General features: G+C 41.7%; 1 protein-coding gene across 1 annotated transcript in view; it reads right to left on the bottom strand.

Annotated features, from left to right (window-relative positions):
- LOC124777841 (odorant receptor Or2-like) overlaps positions 1-21,017 on the bottom strand; it is a 77,145-nt gene that overhangs the window by 13,590 nt on the left and 42,538 nt on the right. Inside the window, exon 3 of the mRNA XM_047253377.1 lies at positions 16,304-16,405. Within this exon, the coding sequence (XP_047109333.1) occupies positions 16,304-16,405 (102 nt within the window). The remainder of the gene's footprint in view (positions 1-16,303; positions 16,406-21,017) is intronic.

Genomic DNA, 21,017 nt, shown 5'->3' with positions numbered 1-21,017 from the left:
TGTGAACATGCGCCACGCTGTACACAGCCGTAACGGACTTCCGCACGCCACGGTGGCCAAACACGGACTGCTATCCGGGCGAGTCTGACTCAGGCGCAATACACTCTCAAAAGGAAATATGCTAATGACGGCAACGAGACATTTTTCGCTCGCGTGTTTCCTCTATTCACTCGTGAATCTCCCGCTAAACCGTGAAACTTAACGTTATTATCACTGTATTCTAGGGCTCTCTGGCGAGACGTTTACAAACTTATTACTACAGCGGATAGAACTGCCAATGACAGAAACAACAAAAATCCGGATAAGTACGAGTAGAACTCGCGCACCGGGGGACCTGTACAAACTTAATCATATATGTAGATAGTTCAACGGTCCCGGGGATCGAGAATTTGGACGATCTTTGCCTGTTATCGATATCGATTCTGGGAAGTCATCAAAATATCTGATGCAAATGGCCGTATCTTTTGACTACCTCAACGTAGCAGCTTCAAATTTTTTTACGCCGCCACGGGACCGTAGCCTTTAGTATGTCGTTGTGTTCGACTTCTTGGACATTGAGGTGGTTAGTACTACTACAATTAATCTGAACACTCAGAATAAGTAATACTTTATTAATTACAACAAAACTTATCTTTGCTCGCCAGGCTCGCCTGTAGCTGTGAAGCTGCACACGTGGACTTGCGGTTCAGAATAGAGCAAATGAGCCACGATTATGAATAGTGAATTGAAAGAAGTTTGAAATGGTCGTGCTGCTGTGGCTTCCCTGCAGTCTACAGTTCGTAGACATTTGTTGACACAATTCTAATAGCGTTGATGCGTAGGTGCGGTTCACAGGAGATGGAAATCTCTTCGCTCCCAGACGGTTGACACGGGCTGTGCCACGGCGAATAGGTGGCACAACGACGTAACTCCGACAGGGACTTCCTGGAGGTGGGCAGATCCGACCTAGAACAGAACTGCCCTCCTGGCATCTGGCGACGCTATTTCAGGGCAGAGGCGCGGCGGTGGCGCCTCGGAAGCACGGGAGGCAAGGCTTCTTCCTAGTATCTCATTGGCGCCTCGTGATACAGCTTTGCTGTGCAGTATCTCTGCTGTGGTCGACATTTCTTGCGCCGCTATCGACACTCGACGCAACGCATATGTGACATATATGTTAACTTGATACATGGACCCGTTCCTGAGACAAAGGGGTCTTAACAGACGGACAGACAAACAATCGGATAACAAATGACAAAAAAAAGTTTTTCATGTGTTATAATCACAAATCAACCATTTTCGGATTTTTTCCCCTTTACTTGTACTGTAGAACCTTCCTTTTGGCCATATTTCATGATCGCAGATCAACAGGAAGTACCCTCTGATTTTGACGAGTGAGTTTGCATCAAAATACGTGACATAAATGGCTTTATCTCTCGACTGCATTGCTTTACAACCTTAAATTTTTTAACACCATCAAGGTGCCATTGCCATAGTTCTTAGTGGGTAACATAAATTTCAACGTGATAACATCTACCTGTTCCCGACAAAAGTGGTTCTTAAGAGACAGGCACACACACAAGCACACGGATAACAAAGTGGTCCTATAAGGGTTCCGTTTTTACCGACTAAGGTACGGTACTCTAAAAACTGTCTAAACTACTACTTAAGCGTTATTAATAAACGTCGATTAATGAAGCATCAATGACATGTAGAGACAAGGATTCGACAGCGAAGTTCCAGACACACTGTTCATTCCCCTTTGATGTCCGCGCGGTTCTGGCGCTGCACTCTGGAACCGCGAGACCGCTACGGTCGCAGGTTCGAATCCTGCCTCGGGCATGGATGTGTGTGATGTCCTTAGGTTGGTTAGGTTTAACTAGTTCTAAGTTCTAGGGGACTAATGACCTCAGCAGTTGAGTCCCATAGTGCTCAGAGCCATTTGAACCATTTGAAACCACTTTGATGTAAGCAGCGTAACGTGAAAATCATGTGGAAGTTGGTAGGACACCCTCAGCCTCTGCTAGCTCAGCTTTCGAGAGGCCCATAAGAGCTGTAATCTGCAGAATCCACGCCTCCAAGACTCTACTACGTACAGCTAAAGGACATTACAAGGCGTTGCCTGAAGACTAGCTACTACCTGTTCGAAAAATGTCGGTCGATATCAACAGTTCCAAAAACGATGACTGTCATTATTCGTGTGGGTAATATTCGAAATGCGTCCAATAATTTCAATTCTGTAATACATTACTGAGAAATATATTTTTATAGATATTTTGAGGGAGCTCCGCCTCTGAACCTTGAACTATGAACTGCGCCTGTGGGAAAGCACTATCGTTGCGTGACTGTAGAAGGATACGGCATGATTTAGACAGAATTTCTAGTCGGTGCGATGAATGCCAGTTTGCTCTAAATGAAGAAAAATATCAGGTAGTAAAGATGAGTAGGGAAAGCAATCGTTTAATGTTCGAATACAGTATTAGTCAGCATAGTTACGTCGATTAAATATCTAGGCCGAACATTGCAAAGTGATATGAAAAAGGAACGAGAATATAAGATCGGTAGCAGGGAAGGCGAATGCTCGAGTTTTGTTTCTTGAGAGAATTCTAAGCTTACCTATAAAGACTACATATAGAACACTTACGTGAACCATTCCTGAGTATTGCTCGACTGTTTGGGTTAAAGGAAGACATCGAAGCAAATGAGAGAGGCTTGGTGCTAGATTTGTTACCGTAGATTCGATCAACGAGCGAGTGTTATGAAAACTTAGTTAATTAGTTACATGTTCCATAGATCATTTGAACAATTCTTTTATCGAAATGATTTTACAGGATATGTATACATGACCAGTGTTAACATTAATGAATACAATTCATTTAGTGCTACTCATGCAACTACACGCAAAAACAAGGAGGTCTTTTATTTTCATTTATTTTTATTTTATTTTTAAATGGCTACTTGTTTTCAAGCAGAAATTCGTCAGTGATGCAGAAAGGGTTGTCCAGGTGAAATGATTTTAAGTTAGACTTACAACTTGCTTTTCTACCTGTCAGATATTTTATGTTATTAGACAAATGATCAAAAATTTTTGTTGCTGCCTATTGAACTCATTCCTGAGATTAGATTAGATTAGTACTTGTTCCATAGATCACGAATACGATACTTCGTAATGATGTGGAACGTGTCAGGTTACTGAAAGGTGTCTATACAAGATATTACATTACACAAATATTGCATGACACTTAATATTTTTAATTTTTTTTATGGGGGTTGGGGAAATCACCCATTTACTATATCCAAAAATTCATCTAATGAGTAGAAGGAGTTGCCTTTAAGAAATTCTTTTAATTTTCTTTTAAATGCTATATGGCTATCTGTCAGACTTTTGATGCTATTAGGTAAGTGGCCAAAGACTTTAGTGACAGCGTAATTTACCCTCTTCTGAGACAAAGTTAGATTTAACCTTGAGTAGTGAAGATCATCCTTTCTCCTAGTGTTGTAGCCATGTACACTGCTATTACTTTTGAATTCGTTCGGATTGTTAATAACAAATTTCATAAATGAATATATATATTGTGAGGCTACAGTGAAGATCTCTAGCTCTAAAGATCTCTGAGCCACTGACAGCTTTAATAGTGGATAATGAAGATCATTTTTCCTTCTGGTGTTGTAGATACGGATATCACTGTTCATTTCAAATTGTTATGGTTTATTTATGACGGATTACATTAGCGTATATATGTGTTGTGATGGTGCAGTGAAAATGCCTATCTCCGTGACTGACGTGATGTCCGTGGCTTAACACCACATATGTTTCTTCCAGTTCTAGTTTTTATTCACATGTATACCCAAAAATGTGGAGGATTTTGCGCTGTTTACTAACTTCTCCTCATGTGCTCCACCAATTCTTGGTATGGCTCTGTTTGTTGTACAGAAATGTATGTAGTGGGTCTTTTTCAATATTTAGGTGGAATTCATTTTCTAAGAACAACTTTATAATTCTTTTAAAAATGTCATTTACCATTTCTTCTCTTGCTTTCTCTATAATGGAATTTATTATAACACTAGTAATGTTTGCAGGAGTACGATTTCTGCTTGCTGAATATTATGTGGTAGGTCGTTCACACATATAAGGTATAGAAGTGAACTCAAAATTGAACCCTGTATCATTCCCTTTGTGGTTTATCCCCACTCACTAAAATTTTTCTACCCTTTCAAGGTGGTTTTAATTATTGAGCACAACCTTTTGCATTCAGTGTGTTAGGCATGATTTAACCATCTTTGCGTAATGCTTTCAGTTAGACAGAACATGAGTTTTTCTAAGAGAGTAACATGATCTACATAATCAGACATCTTGGAAAGACAACAAAAAATAACATCTGGCCATGCTTGTGCTATTTGACCAGCGAATATATAAATAAAATTTTCAGTCGAGCAATCCTTCTGGAATCCAAGCTGTTTCCACTTAAGTGTGAGACTACACTTCAGTACATTACTTCGTCGAATATTTTGGAAAAAGATTTCAGTAAGGAAGTTGGACGATAACTCTTTAAATCTGTCTTGTCACGTTTCTTGTGAAACCGTCTGCAAATATTCTCTGTGCCAGTGGTGCATTGCATACATTACTTATTAAGCTGGAAAAAGTGCCTCTTTTGTGGACTGACGAGTTTAAGATATGCTCTTACTTTTTCAAGTGAACAATTTAATCTTATTTTTGCTGCAACATTTAGAAAGTTATTGTTGAAATTATTTGCAACTTGTGAATTATCAGTCACAATGTTGTAATTTAGTTTAATTGTTATGGTGTCTTGTACACTGGCTGTCCTGTCTCCCATTTGACAATATCCTATATAGTTTTAACCTTATTATCTGCATTATTTATGTCAGGACTCGCATACTTCTGGACATTTTAATGACTTTTCTTAAAATACTACACTATTTCTTGTAGTATGCATGTAATATCCGGTCTTGACTTACTCTGGCCTTTATATAAATTTCCCTCTACCTCTCATATGAGATTTTAGTTTCCTTAGATATCCACAGCTTACTTGTTTTTTAATAGATCTTCTGGAGAATTTTTTTGGAAAGCAGCTTTCAAATATTGACACAAATGTACTATGGACTAAATTGAATCTGACGTTAGCATCTCTTTCTATACATCCATCATTCCATTACACCCCATTTAACTTATTCTTAAAACATTGTATACTGTTCTCATCAATAAACCTCACTGCTTTGTATGAACCTGCCTCAGAGCTGTGAAGTGACATATTGTTTATTTCCATTAATTGTGCATGATGATCAAATATTCCATTAGCAGTTGGGTGCATATTAATTGTTTCAGCCTTAGACTGTATATAAAAATCTTATCCGTCAGTGTCCTACTACCTTGCTATACACGAGCTGGAAAACTGACTGGTGAAATTAGACTGAAACATCCAAATAATAATTCTAATTCATTTTTCCTGTCCATATCTTTTAAGAAAGCTACATTGAAGTCTCCACATGCTACTAACTGTTTCTTCTTGTCTGACAAGTAGCTCAATAATGCATCTAAATCTCTCATAAATAGATGAAAGTTTCCTATAGGGGATCTGTACATCGTTACAATTATCAGAGAAATATTATGCAATAACAACCCCCAAGCACATGCTTCTAGATTCTGATCAACACAAAAACTGTTTGTCCGAATATTTTTGACTGTGTGTCCAACTTTTATATACGTTGCAACTCCTTTTTCCATGTGAACTCTACACGAAACTGATGCAAATCTATAATACTTTAAATGTAACTTTTTCATCCCTGTGATTAATATCTATTACTTCACAATTTTCAATATCTTCTGGGCATACAAGAAGTTCAAGAAATACTTTTTGAACTGAAATGGGAATCTTTGGAGGGAAGACGACGTTCTTTTCACGAAATGATATTGAGAAAGTTTAGGGAACCAGTATCTGCGACTGTCTTCAAAACGATCCTACTGCCACCAACGTACATCTTCTTGATCTCATGGATGTACAGAACAAACTGGATTTCATGCGAATGGGCCTTCGGGAACCATTTTGATTTATACACTGGCAGAGCTTTTGCATGTCGTATGTGTTCGTTACCGAATAACGAATATTCCACGAGACTCGAAGTACCGTTTCGTTACCGCCTCAAACACTTCGTCGCAGGCAGTTGTGACGTCTCCTGGAAAGCCCTATAAAAATTAAATTAAACCTATATCAGACGTGTAAATGTGAAGTGTGAAGAAAGTACGGAACTGAGTGTATTTCTGCCGATAAAGACCTTAGCTAATACGCCATATAAGTATAAAATCTCAACTGATTAATTTGATATTTCTTGCATTAAAATGGTTAAATAAAAAAAGGAGTTTAGTATCAAAGAGTAACTATACAATGTAAAGACATTATTTGTAGCCATGGAATCTTATCTCATTAAAGTTAAAAAAGACTTGGTTCAAAGATCGGATACTGCTTTTGTCTCTGCTGTTGGAGAATTAAGTTGCTTAGCTGCTCTGATGAACTAAGTGTTTGATGTATGTATGTTCCGTTACAATATATGGTCAAAAGTGAATTTCTCCTGTTCTTATTCAAAACCTCTCCATCCCTGTTGAAATATTTAACTGAAAATAGTTATTTAAAATGAGTTGTGTAGAAGACTGCCCATCTGGCTTTCTTATGTCGTAATGGCTCACAGGCGGCCATTACGAGGAATTTAATTAAAATATTAAATATTGGGCTTGACCCTCAAGCTAACATAATAAATACTTTGAATACATCTACATCTACATCTATATCTACATCCATACTCCGCAAGCCACCTGACGGTGTGTGGCGGAGGGTACTTGAGTACCTCTATCGGTTCTCCCTTCTATTCCAGTCTCGTATTGTTCGTGGAAAGAAGGATTGTCGGTATGCCTCTGTGTGGGCTCTAATCTCTCTGATTTTATCCTCATGGTCTCTTCGCGAGATATACGTAGGAGGGAGCAATATACTGCTTGACTCTTCGGTGAAGGTATGTTCTCGAAACTTTGACAAAAGCCCGTACCGAGCTACTGAGCGTCTCTCCTGCAGAGTCTTCCACTGGAGTTTATCTATCATCTCCGTAACGCTTTCGCGATTACTAAATGATCCTGTAACGATTGCGCGCTGCTCTCCGTTGGATCTTCTCTATATCTTCTATCAACCCTATCCGGTACGGATCCCACACTGCTGAGCAGTATTCAAGCAGTGGGCGAACAAGCGTACTGTAACCTACTTACTTTGTTTTCGGATTGCATTTCCTTAGGATTCTTCCAATGAATCTCAGTCTGGCATCTGCTTTACCGACGATCAACATTATATGATAATTCCATTTTAAATCACTCCTAATGCGTACTCCCAGATAATTTATGGTATTAACTGCTTCCAGTTGCTGACCTGCTATTTTGTAGCTAAATGATAAATGATCTATCTTTCTGTGTATTCGCAGCACATTACACTTGCCTACATTGAGATTCAATTGCCCTTCCCTGCACCATGCGTCAATTCGCTGCAGATCCTCCTGCATTTCAGTACAATTTTCCATTGTTACAGCCTCTCGATACACCACAGCATCATCTGCAAAAAGCCTCAGTGAACTTCCGATGTCATCCATACTGATAATATTTTCAAGCATTAATATTTGCAAAGCTCATTTCATGAGAATTTTTACGGAATTGCATGGATAGATTTAAACTGCAGTAGGCAACAAGGCTTAGGTCTGCTTCACGATATCTTTGAGTTTGCATTTAAATTTATAACTGACAGGAAATGGCTTATCCTAAAATGAAGCCAGTGTGATATCAATGAAATTATTTATCTTGAATACAAATCCTTACGCTACGTTGATGGTTACATCGCCTCTCTCTTAGCAACAATTAATTTAACGGGCAATAACAGTAATAGTTTCATGCTACTTCTGATTATCTTTGATCTAGCCGCGAGTTTGTATAACGTAATTAAACCGTTACAAGCAAAACTGTACCTGTTTTTACGAATATTTGTGCCTGTGTAGCAATCTTGATTATCGTCGACGCATATGTAAGCCGCATTTAAGAGCGTGCAGAATATGCGCAACGCCAACTGTGTTAAATGTCCTTTGCCTTTTTCGCAACAACCTTTAATGCAAAGAATAGAGAAACGGACGGGCCAAGTCGGTAGTTTTCGTATTCCGCCAGTTCGTTACCCACAGCGGATTCGGAGTTAGAGAAACTATGCCCTACTCGTCTGTCTTCTTTCCCGCAAGAATTGACTCAGTGTTTACTCCGTATTCCTCTACTTACTTGTTTTAAGCGGAAGAATATATTTTACCCCGCACTATGTTTTCTTTCCCTCAAGCAATTTGTGTCCCACTGAGTTTCAGTCAGAGTATTCGTAATCCTCCAGTTCCTTCGTTTCACACGTTACGGTTGCCGGCATACTTGCATCGCTCTGCCTTGCCACTACGGAGGCTGGCAGCTGAACTATAGAAATGCCGTAACCGCCTGCAGTGGTTTGACGATTCAATTGAAAAATATTTTGCCATGACAAAGAGTTCAATTCTTGTAGCTTCAGCTGTTATAATCACTGCCAGTACAGCCATGGAGACTGGTCATCAGTATATAAGAGAGAAAAATCTACCCAGGAAAGAAAAAAAAAATGCCCACTCAGATGCCGCATTCACAATTATGGTTACACCCACAACTTCCTACGATAGCAAAAAGTATTTCTGTGTACGGTTACATCATTAATAACGGCCAGTATGTCACAACTTACTGATCCCCCCCCCCCCCCCCCACCCCATGAACCATGGGCCTTGCCGTTGGTGGGGAGTCCTGCGTGCCTCAGCGATACAGATAGCCGTACCGTAGGTGCAACCACTACAGAGGGGGATCAGTTGAGAGGCCAGAGAACAGTCTGCTCCCTTTTCAATAGTTGCAGGGGCAACAGCCTGGATGATTGACAGATCTGGCCTTGTAAGATCAACCAAAACGGCCTTGTTGTTTTGGTACTGTGAGGGCTGAGAGCAAGGACAAGCTACAGCCGTAATTTTTCCCGAGGGCATGAAGCTTTACTGTATGGTTAATGATGATGACGTCCTCTTGAATAAAATATTCCGGAGGTAAAATGGTTCCCCATTCGGATCTCCGGGAGGGGACTACTCAAGAGGATGTCGTTATCAGAAGAAAGAAAACTGGCGCTCTACGGACCGGAGCGTGGAATGTCAGATCCCTTAACTGGGCAGGTAAGTTAGTTAATGTAAAAACGGAAATGGATAATTTAAAGTTAGATATAGAAGGAGTTAGCGAAGTTCGGTGGCAGGAGGAATAGGACTTCTAGTCAGGTGAATGCAAGGTTGTAAGTAAAAACCCAAATAGGAGTAACGCAGGAGTAGGTTTAATAATGAATAAGAAAATAGGAACACGATAAAGCTAGTATGAACAGCATAGTGAAAGCATTATCGTAGCCAAGATATACACGAAGCCCACACCCACCAGAGTAGTATATCTTTATATGACAACTAGCTCATAGACACGAAACCCACACCCACCACAATAGTTCAAGTTTACTAGCTCCGCAGATGATGAAGAGACTGAAGAAATGTATGATGAGATAAAAAAGTTATTGTCCGGCCCCGGTAGCTGTGTGGTCAGCGCGACGGAATGTCAATCCTAAGGTCCCGGGTTCGATTCCCGGCTGGGTCGGAGATTTTCTCCGCTCAGGGACTGGGTGTTGTGTTGTCCTAATCATCATCATTTCATCCCCATTGACGCGCAGGTCGCCGAAGTGGCGTCAAATCGAAAGACCTGCACCAGGCGAATGGTCTACCCGATGGGAGGCCTTAGCCACACGACATTTCATTTCATTCAAAAAGTTATTCATATAGTCGAGGCAGACGAAAATGTAATAATCACGGAGGACTGGAATTCTATAGCAGGGAAAGAAAAAGAAGGAAAAATAGTAGGTGAATACGGACTGGGGGAAAGGAATGAAAGAGGAAGCCACGTGGTAGAATTCTGCACAGAGCATAATTTAATCATCGCTAACACTTGATTTAGGAATCATGAAATAAGGTTGTATACGTGGAAGACACCGGGAGGCACTAGAAGGCTTCAGATTGATTACATAACGGTAAGACAGACTTTGAATTGTAGGACATTTCCAGGGGCAGATATGGACTCTGACCACAATTTATTGGCTATGAACTATAGATTAAAACTGACGAAATTGCAGAAAAGTAGGAACTTAAGGAGACGGGACCTGCATAAAACGAAAGACCCAAAGGTTATTGGGAGTTTCAGAGTGAGCATTAGGGAACGATTGACAAGAACAGGGGAAAGGAATACAGTAGAAGAAGAATGGGAAACTTTGACGTATGGAATAGTGAAGGCAGCAGAGGATCAAGCAGTAGAAATCAGTGAGTAACACAAAAGACCTTGAATACAACTGATGAAAAGAGAAAATATAAAAATGCAATAAATGAAGCAGGCGAAAGGGAATGCAAACATCTGAAAATGAGACTGACAGGAAATGCAAAATGGCTAAGCCGGAATGGCTAGAAGACAAATGTAAGGATTTAGGAGCATAAATCACTAGGGGAAACCTCATACAGGAAAATTAAAGAGACCTTCGAGAAAAGAGAACAACCTTCATGACTATCAAGAGATCAGATGGAAAACCAGTCCTAAGAAATAAGGGTAAGCTGGTAGGTGGAAGGAGTATATAGAAGTCCTATACAAGGAAGATGTACATGAGGGCAATGCTATAGAAATGGAAGAGGACATAGATGAAGGTGAAATGGGAGATAAGATACTGTGAGAAGAATTTGATAGAGCACTGAAAGATCTAGGTTGAAACAAGTCCCCGGGAGTAGACAACATTCCGTTACACCTTCTGATAGCCTTGGGAGAGCCAGTGATGACAAAGCTCTTCCATTTGGTGAGCAGTATGTGTGAGACAGGCGAAATACCCTCAGATTTCAAGAAGAATATAATAATTCCAATTCCAAAGAAAACAGGCGCTGACAGATGTGAAAACTGCCGAACTATAAGTTTAATAAGTCATGGTTGCAAAATACTAACAAGAATTCTTTACAGAAGAATGGAAAAACTGGTAGAAGCCGATCGTGGGGAAGATCAGTTTGGAATCCGGAGAAATGTAGGAACATACGAGTCAATACTGACTCTACGACTTCTCCTAGAAGATAACCTACGTTTCTAGCAATTTTCGACTTAGAGAAAGCTTCTGACAATATTGACTGAGTATTCACTTTGAAATTCTGAGTGTAGCTGCGGTAAAATACAGGGAACGAAAGGCTAATTACAACTTGTACAGAAACCACATGGCAGTTATAAGAGTCGATGGACGTGAAAGGGAAGCAGTAATTGAGAAGGAAGTGAGACAGGGTTGTAGCCTATCCACGATGTTATTCAATCTGAATATTGAGCAAGCAGTAAAGGGAACAAAAGAAAGATTTGGAGTAGGAATTTAAGTCCAGGGAGACGAAATAAAAACTTCGACGTTTGCGTTTCTGAAGAAGTGAAATTTGTTAACATTGAGTATAGATTTAAGTGTCAAGAAGTTTTCTCTGAAAGTACTTGTATGTCGTGTAGCCATGTATGTAAAAGAAACATAGACGATAAACAGTTTAAACAGAAAGAGAATAGAAGCTTTTGAGATACTGTCCTACAGAAGACTGCTGAATACTAGATGGGTAGATCACGTAACTAATGAGTAAGCACTGAATGGAATTGGGGAGACAAGAAATTTGTGGCGCAAGCTGAATAGAAGAAGGAATTGGTTGGTAGGACACATCAAGGGATCACCAATTTAGTACTGGAGACAAACGTAGGGAGTAAAAATAGTAAAGGATGACAAAGAAATGAATACAGCTAGCAGATTCAGGAGGATGTAGGCTGCAGTAGTTACTCTCAGATGACAAGGCTAGCGCAGGATAGTGTAATATGGATAGTTGCATCAAACCAGTCATCGGACCGAAGACCACAACACCATGTCTCGACAAAACCGAACACATACCGTACAAAATTTAGTCGTTGCCTTTACAGTTCTACAAATAAGAGTTGTTCAGCCTCCAGCAAAGTCATCATACGCGAGCACAACGTGAGTTCCATAATTCTACAAGAAACTGACTCCACTGATGTGAGGTCTATAATCGTGCGCATCCGTCTTGCGACGTTTCTTATACATTCAAACGACCTGCGTCACGCGCTTCGTTGTTCCTACAGCTTATGATAAACTGAGCCTAGAAGAGGGAGGCCGGTTTCTCCTCGTAGTCAGTGTAAAATCTACCGGCACCAGATCAGAATCTGTGGCCATTCCTCTACCGGGCGATATGGACTCTTTTTCAATTCTACGCTCACTTATTTCCGCATCCTTCATTTCGCACCAGGGTAACAGTAAAAATATATTTGCTGGTGTCTTCTTCGGTGAAGCAATCTCAGAAGGCAGAATTCGGTAATCTGGCTTCCGGTTCCTCATCTTCCGTTTCGGTGCCGTCATTATCAACGAGCATTTGGACGAATGTCTTCGTTCAGTTGACTGATTCTACAATGGACGGAAGTTTTTAGATTTCTTTTGACAACTCAGCCATCGAACTGGATGCTTCTCATGTAGCTGTTGTTATGCTTATTATGACGTCGTCAGCGAGAGCTCAGCTTAATTTGAATCTGGCATGCAACTCTGCTTTCGTGGTAGCTTCCTAGTATTATTATTGAACCATGGCGGGATCTTCCCATCGCTCACTATCTTGCATGGTAGCAATTTATATGGCGCACGAGCTGAAGTTCCCTTGGGTTTCTGCCAGAGATCGTCCTCATTCTCTTCCCTATGACTGTAAGATCGCTGCTGACTGCTCATGTAGTTTATAACTGGTTTTAGGATTCCGTATCTCAAAGAGAACCGTCTGTCTGTCTGTCTGACTGACTGACCGTCTCTGCGATTTAAAAATCCTTTCTATCAGGAGCGGGTAGATGTATCAAGTTAAAATTTATGGCATGTATCAAGGTCCACTGTCCCTTGGAGGTGTAAAAAATTGAATCTTCCAAGTCAATGCAGTCAAAAGATAGGGATGTTTACGTCACATATTTTGATACTCACAAACTCACTAATCAAAAACTTCCAGTTGATGCACAATCATGAAATTTGGCAAGATGCAAATATTCACTATAAAACTAAAGGAAAAAATTCAAATATTGTGAATTTGTAATTATTCCCACGAAAAACAAAATTTTATCATTTCTTGTCAGACTCTCTGTCTGTTCGTCCGTCTGTTAAGACTCTTGTTCCTTAGGAATGGGTAGACGTATAAAGATGAAATTTATAAAAGACACTAAGTTTTGAGGCCCCTTGGTGGTGTAAGAAACGTAAGCTTCTAAGTCAATGCGGTCAAAAGATAAGGCTATTTATGTCACATGTTTAGATACTTGCAAATTCACTCATTAAAACTTATAAGGTACTTCCTGTTGACCTATAACTGAAATTTGGCAAGAAGCAAGGTCTCACAGTACAAGTAGAGGAAAAATCAGAAGTGTTAATTTGTAACTAAATCACATGAAAACAATATTTCTTTTGTCTTTTGCCATTCGACTTCAAACTTAAAATTAAAACACCCAGGAAAACCTCAAAATTCTTAGACATGATATCTTGTCATATCATAGGGAAGCAGCATACTCACGTCTTATAAAATTCACATCAGTCTTTCCATTGTGTGCCAGCCTAGTCCGCTGTAACTAGCTCTGACGTCATAAATATTGCGTAATACTTTAAAATGAAGTAAATAACCTGAAACGTTTCTAGCATGTCAGGAGTAATGCAAAATGAATATGTGTTGGATATCAGTTCACTAACTTTAACCATTTTCGAAATTTGGATGTTTTTCTGTAAAAATCATTGGCGCAACAGAAAAGAGCTAGAAACTTAAAAATTTATATTTAGATTCCTTTTGCTTAATAATTTAGTAGAAACAGTATTCTGGATCTCACAAATTAAAATTTTAGTTGAAATTCATGATTTTCTGGTTTTTGTCTTAGAAATTAAGGGAGCAAGATAGATTGAGTAGGCGAATAAATAAAGCTAGGATGTTTAAATTTAAGTAGAAGGGAGATCCGCTATAATCATAAAAATGTGAGAAGTTTCAACAGAATAACTATAAAACTATAGCGTATCTCTAAAGAGCAAGTTCAGAGCTCATCTACTGCGTGTAGCGTAATTAAATTAATGCTCCCGCCCAAAATATTTGACTTAGGTATGTCAAACTATTATTATGATTACTTACTTGTGTGCTGATTGCACAATTAAATTGAAAGCTTCATTGGACATCAGCAAAGGAAGCAATGATTTATTCGATAACTTAAAGTGGTGCATTACTAGCCCAGCGGCTAGTCGGGAGAGCAGATTTGATCAGGCGTTCCCTTAGCCGTCCGCACCGCGGCTTGATATGTAAGAACGCTGCGCGAGAAAAGGAAGGCCCCAGTTCTCTCCAGACGCTGATTAGCGCACCACCTGTGCCGGGAGTCGCGTCGCGTCGGTATCGTTGATGTAAACAGCCTCGGATGCAGTAATAAGTTACTCGGGATACGCGTAACCATGAAATCGTTTTCGAGTGAAGTGTTAATTTTGGGATGACGTTAATGATCTATCTTCAGTTTGCGTATGTCGTATTTTCACGTGCCGCCGCAGGACAGACATTCTACCATTATTAGCGTGGCGTTTGATGAACATTATCATCAAATTATGGCGAGCATTCACTTAAACATTTAATTTGAACAGTTATAGTGGCATCAGTGCATTAGACTCTGAACTGCTCTGGTAGTTGGATTGTGTGGTTTCTTTTTGGTCTGTGACTTTCAGAATATAGTGAACATTTTAGAGAGAATGGTTTTTGATTATGAATACCAGACAATCTCCTAATTCCTCAGAGCTATAAGCTGTAGCTATAAATGTATTTCTCAGATGAAGTGGGCACTAGGAATTCTAATTACAGGCTTCACATTTTGCTAATCACTTTCTGGTTGCCAATATTGTAGTTAGAGAGCCAGTGTTGAGAACGGCAAACAGCATAAATAGAAAACATTTATTCTATTAATCCACCCGCTGCTGCACAATATCAATGTCAATAAGAGGTAAAATCGTCAAGATACTTGATTCCCCGACGGATGAACTGTCTGTATACGTATTGTAATGTATTAAACCGGGGTCCTAGAAACGACGGAGAGGCTTCGTCCAGCCTTAGTCCTCAGTGGTTCACAGCCCCACAACAGGCCACAGCAGTCCACCCAGCCCACCGCCGACCCACACCGAACCCAGGGTTATCGTGCGGTGCGGCCCCCATTGGACCCCCCCACCCCCCTCCTCCCAAGAACATCTCATACCAGACGAGAGTAACCCCAAATGTCTGCGTGGTAGAGTAAAAAATGTTCAAATGTGTGTGAACTCTTATGGGACCTAACTGCTAAGGTCATCAGTCCCTAAGCTTACACACTACTTAACCTAAATTATCCTAAGGACAAACATACACACCCATGCCCGAGGGAGGACTCGAACCTCCGCCGAGATCAGCCGCACAGTCCATGACTGCAGCGCCTAAGACCGCTCGGCTAATCCCGCGCGGGTGGTAGAGTAATTATGGTGTACGCGTATGTGGAAACGGTGTTTGCGCAGCAATTGCCGACACAGTGCAGCTGTGGGGGAATAGGGGAACCAGTCCGCATTCGCCGAGGCAGATGGAAAACCGCCTTAAAAACCAACCATCCACAGGTTGGCCGGCACACCGGACATCGACAATAATCCGCCGGGCGGATTCATGCCGGGGACCGGTACGTTTTCCCGCTCGGAAGCAGCGCGTTAGACCGCACGGCGAGCCGGGCGGGTTCTATGTACGTAACGAAGTTTGTACGGAACTCTCAGAACGCGACCCCTACTCGCACCTGGTCAATTTTTATTTTTGGGAAAAAGAAACAGTTTTTAATTAATTATGAGAGCATCTAACAAAGACAGTGACGCCGTATAGGCTGATTGGTCTCAGGATTGGTGTGGGGCAAGTGATGGCCTGGGAGGTTGCTCTCTTGCAGGATTGCACTACCTACCACTGTGACTGGTGTTCTCATATTGATAATTCATTTGTTGCTGTTTTTACATATGACCTGCACCCTGAAATTAACTGCAGGCCGTGTTACACATTTATCATTGTCACTACAATCTACAGAACGTCAATAACATTGTTTTCTTTTTTATAAATAACTATCTGTGCAGTCCCAAAATCAGACGCTTGAAGTGGAGCAGAACAAGCTGCCGCCACCGCTGACCTGCTGCACGACGTCCTCGGCGCCCCAGCAGTAGAGGTAGATCTGCATCGTGGGCGTCGGCAGCGCCGCCGCACACCGGAACACAGCGCTGACGTCCGGGCTCTAGAGAGAGAAGAGGAGCACAAGTCATAGCCGGTGTCTGTTGCAGGATACAGGCACCAACTGCCGTCTTATACATACTGCACTGTCTAAAGTGCAAGAACTTGTAAGTGAGGAATTTTCTCTCGGCCGGCTGGTTTATTATGATTAAGGAACTGACTGCAGACTAACATCCGTGGTATGCAGCATGCCAGTCACATTCATTAAATTTCGCATTTAAGATATTGTTCACGCAGGCGTGTCGTTCAAACATACCATCGTTTGAGCACTGAACTGACTCAGTTACGGAGGACACAGTAATAGGCATCATTGACGTACAGGAACAGCTGAAAGAGGTGAAAACAACTAAGTCGTCAGGTCCATATGGTATCCCAGTTCGGTTTTTGAAGAGTACCCCACGGCATCGGTCCCTTATGTTGATTGCTTTACTCGTGAATCTCTCGCTCAGTGCAAAGTCCCAGGCGTCTGGAAACAAGCGCAGGTGACTACCGTAAATTAGAAAGGTAAAATAACGGACCCACAAAATTACAGACCAATATCCTTAACATTGGTTTGCTGTAGAATTCTTGAATTATTCTCATTTCGGATGTAATAAATTTCCTCCATACGGGACAGATTCTGTCCACAAATCAGCAAGGTTTTAGAAAGCATCGCTCGTGTTAAACACTGCTTGCCCTTTTATCATATGATAGCCTGTGAACTGTGGACGAAGGGCAACGGACAGATTCCATATTTCTAGATTTCCGAAAATCTTTTCATACGGTGCTCCACTGCAGACTGTCAAAGAACTATGAGCATACCGATTAGGTTCCCAGATACGTGAGCGGCTCGAACACTTCTTAAGTAATAGAACTCAGTACGTTGTTATGAATGGCGAGTGTTCATAGGAGACTATGTATCGTCAGAAGTGTCCCACAGAGAAGTGTGACAGGACCGATATTATTCTCTATATATGAAGTGATCTGACGGACAGGGTGAGCAGCAATCTTCGGCTGTTTGCCGATGATGTTATGGTGACCGGAGAGGTGTCATCGTTGAGTGACTGTACGAGAGTAAAAGATGTCTTAGACAAAATTTCTAGACACACCAAAAATAGTTTTGCATCCTCTCGGTTCCGAGAGTTCCGGAACATGTACAGAAAATTGGAATAGAGATCAAAATAAAAATCATTTCCGCCCTTTTCATTGCTCATGAAAACCACACATTGCTTGTTGTACCACAATACAGCGAGACCTGCAGAGGTGGAGGTCCAGATTGCTGTACGCACCGGTACCTCTAATACCCAGTAGCACGGCCTCTTGCGCTGATGCATGCCTGTATGCGTCGTGGCATACTATCCACATGTTCATCAAGGCACTGTTGGTCCAGATTGTCCCACTTGTCAACGGCGATTCGGCGTTTGAATCCTCAGAGTGGTTGGTGTGTCACGTCGTCCATAAACAGCCCTTTTCAATCTACCCCAGGCATGTTCGATAGGGTTCATGTCTGGAGAACATGTTGGTCACTCTAGTCGAGCGATGTCATTATCCTGAAGGAAGTCATTCACAAGATGTGCACGATGGGGGCGCGAATTGTCGTCCATAAAGACGAATCCCTCCCCAATATTCTGCCGATATTCTTGCATTATCGGCCGGAGGATGGCATTCACGTATCGTACAGCCATTACGGCGCCTTCCATGGCCACCAGCGGCGTTCGTCGGCCGCACATAATGCCACCCCAAAACAGCAGGGAACTTCCACCTTGCTGAACTCGCTAGACAGTGTGTCTAAGACGATCAGCCTGATCGGGTTGCCTCCAAACACGCCTCTGACGATTGTCTGGTTGAAGGCATATGCGACACTCATCGGTGAAGAGAACGTGATGCCAATCCTGAGCGTCCATTCGGCATGTTGTTGGGCCCGTCTGTACCACGCTGCATGGTGTCGTGGTTGCAAAGATGGACGTCGGGAGTGAAGTTTCGCATCGTGTAGCCTATTGCGCACAGTTTGAGTCGTAGCACAACGTCCTGTGGCTGCACGAAAAGCATTATTCAACATGGTGGCGTTGCTGTCAGCGTTCCTCCGAGCTATAATTCGTAGGTAGCAGTCACCCATTGCAGCAGCGGCCCTTGGGCGGCCTGAGCGAGGCATGTCATTGACAGTTCCCGTCTGTTTATCTCCTCCATATCCGAATAACATCGCTTTGGTTCACTCTGAGACTCCTGGACACTTCTCTTGTTGAGAGCTCTTCCTGGCACAAAGTAAGTATGCGGACACGATCGAACCACGGTATTGACCGTCTAGGCATGACTGAACTACAGACAACACAAATGACTCGAACTGGTCGGCTGTCGGACCCCCTCCGTCTAATAGGCGCTGCTCAAGCATGGTTGTTTACATCTTTGGGCGGGTTTAGTGACATCTCTGAACAGTCAAAAGAACTGTGTCTGTGATACTATATCCACAATCAACGTCTATCTTCAGGAGTTCTGGGAACCGGGGTGATGTAAAATTTTTTATGTGTGTAGTTGGTGTGACGAATGGTAAAAAAAATTTAAATTAATCCACAGGAGCAGGAAAAGCAATCGCGTAATGTTCGAATACCACATTAGTAGTGTGTTACCTGACAGTGTCATGTTGATTAAATACCTAGGCGTAACGTTGCAAAGAGATGTGAACTGGAATGAGCGTATGAAAAACGTGGTAAGAAAGGCGAATGGTTGCCTCATTTTATAGGAAGAAGTTTAGGAAAGTTCGGTTCATCTGTAAAGGAGACCTCGTATGGAACACTAGTGCGACCCATTCTCGAGTACTGCTCGAGTATTTGGCATACACGCCAGGTAGGATTATAGGAAGACATCGAAGCAACTCATAGGTGGGCTGTTCAGTTTGCTATCGGTAGGCTCTAACAACACGAAATCATTATGGCGATGACTAGTGGTGGTACAAGGTACCCTCCGCCACGAACAATACAGTGACTTGCAGAGTATGTATATAGATGTAGAACAGTGTTACTGCTGCTGAAATCAAATGACTCGGTTAGCAATATTAGTGACTTGCTAATATCTTAGACTTTAGCATGTGATGTAATTATCCCGAGAGAACCGTCGAGCTAACCAGGTGAATGGGGTGCGGTGCTTAAATCCAGACAAATGAAACATTTTTAAAGCAACTTTATTAAAACAAAATACAAATGAAAATGAAAACCCTTTTACATGTAAGTAGTGGTACCTTTCAAGAGCAACATTATTCGATGTAACCCCTTCACCTACCCCCATGAAACATGGACCTTGCCGTTGGTGGGGAGGCTTGCGTGCCTCAGCGATACAGATAGCCGTACCGTAGGTGCAACCATAAGGGAGGGGTATCTGTTGAGAGGCCAGACAAACGTGCGGTTCCTGAAGAGGGGCAGCAGCCTTTTCAGTAGTTGCAGGGGCAACAGTCTGGATGATTGACTGATCTGGCCTTGCAACACTAACCAAAACGGCCTTGCTGTGCTGGTACTGCGAACGACAGAAAGCAAGGGGAAACTACAGCCGTAATTTTTCCCGAGGGCATGCAGCTTTACTGTACGGTTAAATGATGATGGCGTCCTCTTGGGTAAAATATTCCGGAGGTAAAATAGTCCCCCACTCGGATCTCCGGGCGGGGACTACTCAAGAGGACGTCGTTATCAGGAGAAAGAAAACTGGCGTTCTACGGATCGGAGCGTGGAATGTCAGATCCCTTAAACGGGCAGGTAGGTTAGAAAATTTGAAAAGGGAAATGGATACGTTTAAGTTAGGTATAGTGGGAATTAGTGAAGTTCGGTGGCAGGAGGAACAAGACTTTTGGTCAGGTGAATACAGGGTTATAAATACAAAATCAAATAGGGGTAATGCAGGAGTAGGTTTAATAATGAATAAAAAATAGGAGTGCGGGTAAGCTACTACCAACAGCATAGTGAACGCGTTATTGTGGCCAAGATAGACACGAAGCCCATGCCTACTACAGTAGTACAAGTTTATATGCCAACTAGCTCTGCAGATGATGAAGAAATTGATGAAATGTATGATGAGATAAAAGAAATTATTCAGTTAGTGAAGGGAGACGAAAATTTAATAGTCATTGATGACTGGAATTCGAGAGTAGGAAAAGGGAGAGAAGGAAACATAGTGGGTGAATATGGATTGGGGGAGAGAAATGAAAGAGGAAGCCGTCTGGTAGAATTTTGCACAGATCATAACTTAATCATAGCTAACACGTGGTTCAAGATTCATAAAAGAAGGTTGTATACATGGAAGAATCCTGGAGATACTAGAAGGTATCAGATAGATTACATAATGGTAAGACAGAGATTTAGGAACCAGGTTTTAAATTGTAAGACATTTCCAGGGGCAGATGTGGACTCTGACCACAATCTATTGGTTATGAACTGTACATTAAAACTGAAGAAACTGCAACAAGGTGGGAATTTAAGGAGATGGGACCTGGATAAACTGACTAAACCAGAGGTTATACAGAGTTTCAGGGAGAGCATAAGGGAACAATAGACAGGAATGGGGGAAAGAAATACAGTAGAAGAAGAATGGGTAGCTCTGAGGGATGAAATAGTGAAGGCAGCAGAGGATCAAGTAGGTAAAAAGACGAGGGCTAA

This window comes from Schistocerca piceifrons, chromosome 2 (assembly GCF_021461385.2).
Source record: "Schistocerca piceifrons isolate TAMUIC-IGC-003096 chromosome 2, iqSchPice1.1, whole genome shotgun sequence".
Classification (NCBI taxonomy): domain Eukaryota; kingdom Metazoa; phylum Arthropoda; class Insecta; order Orthoptera; family Acrididae; genus Schistocerca; species Schistocerca piceifrons.
This window is presented reverse-complemented; position numbering and strand designations above follow the sequence as displayed.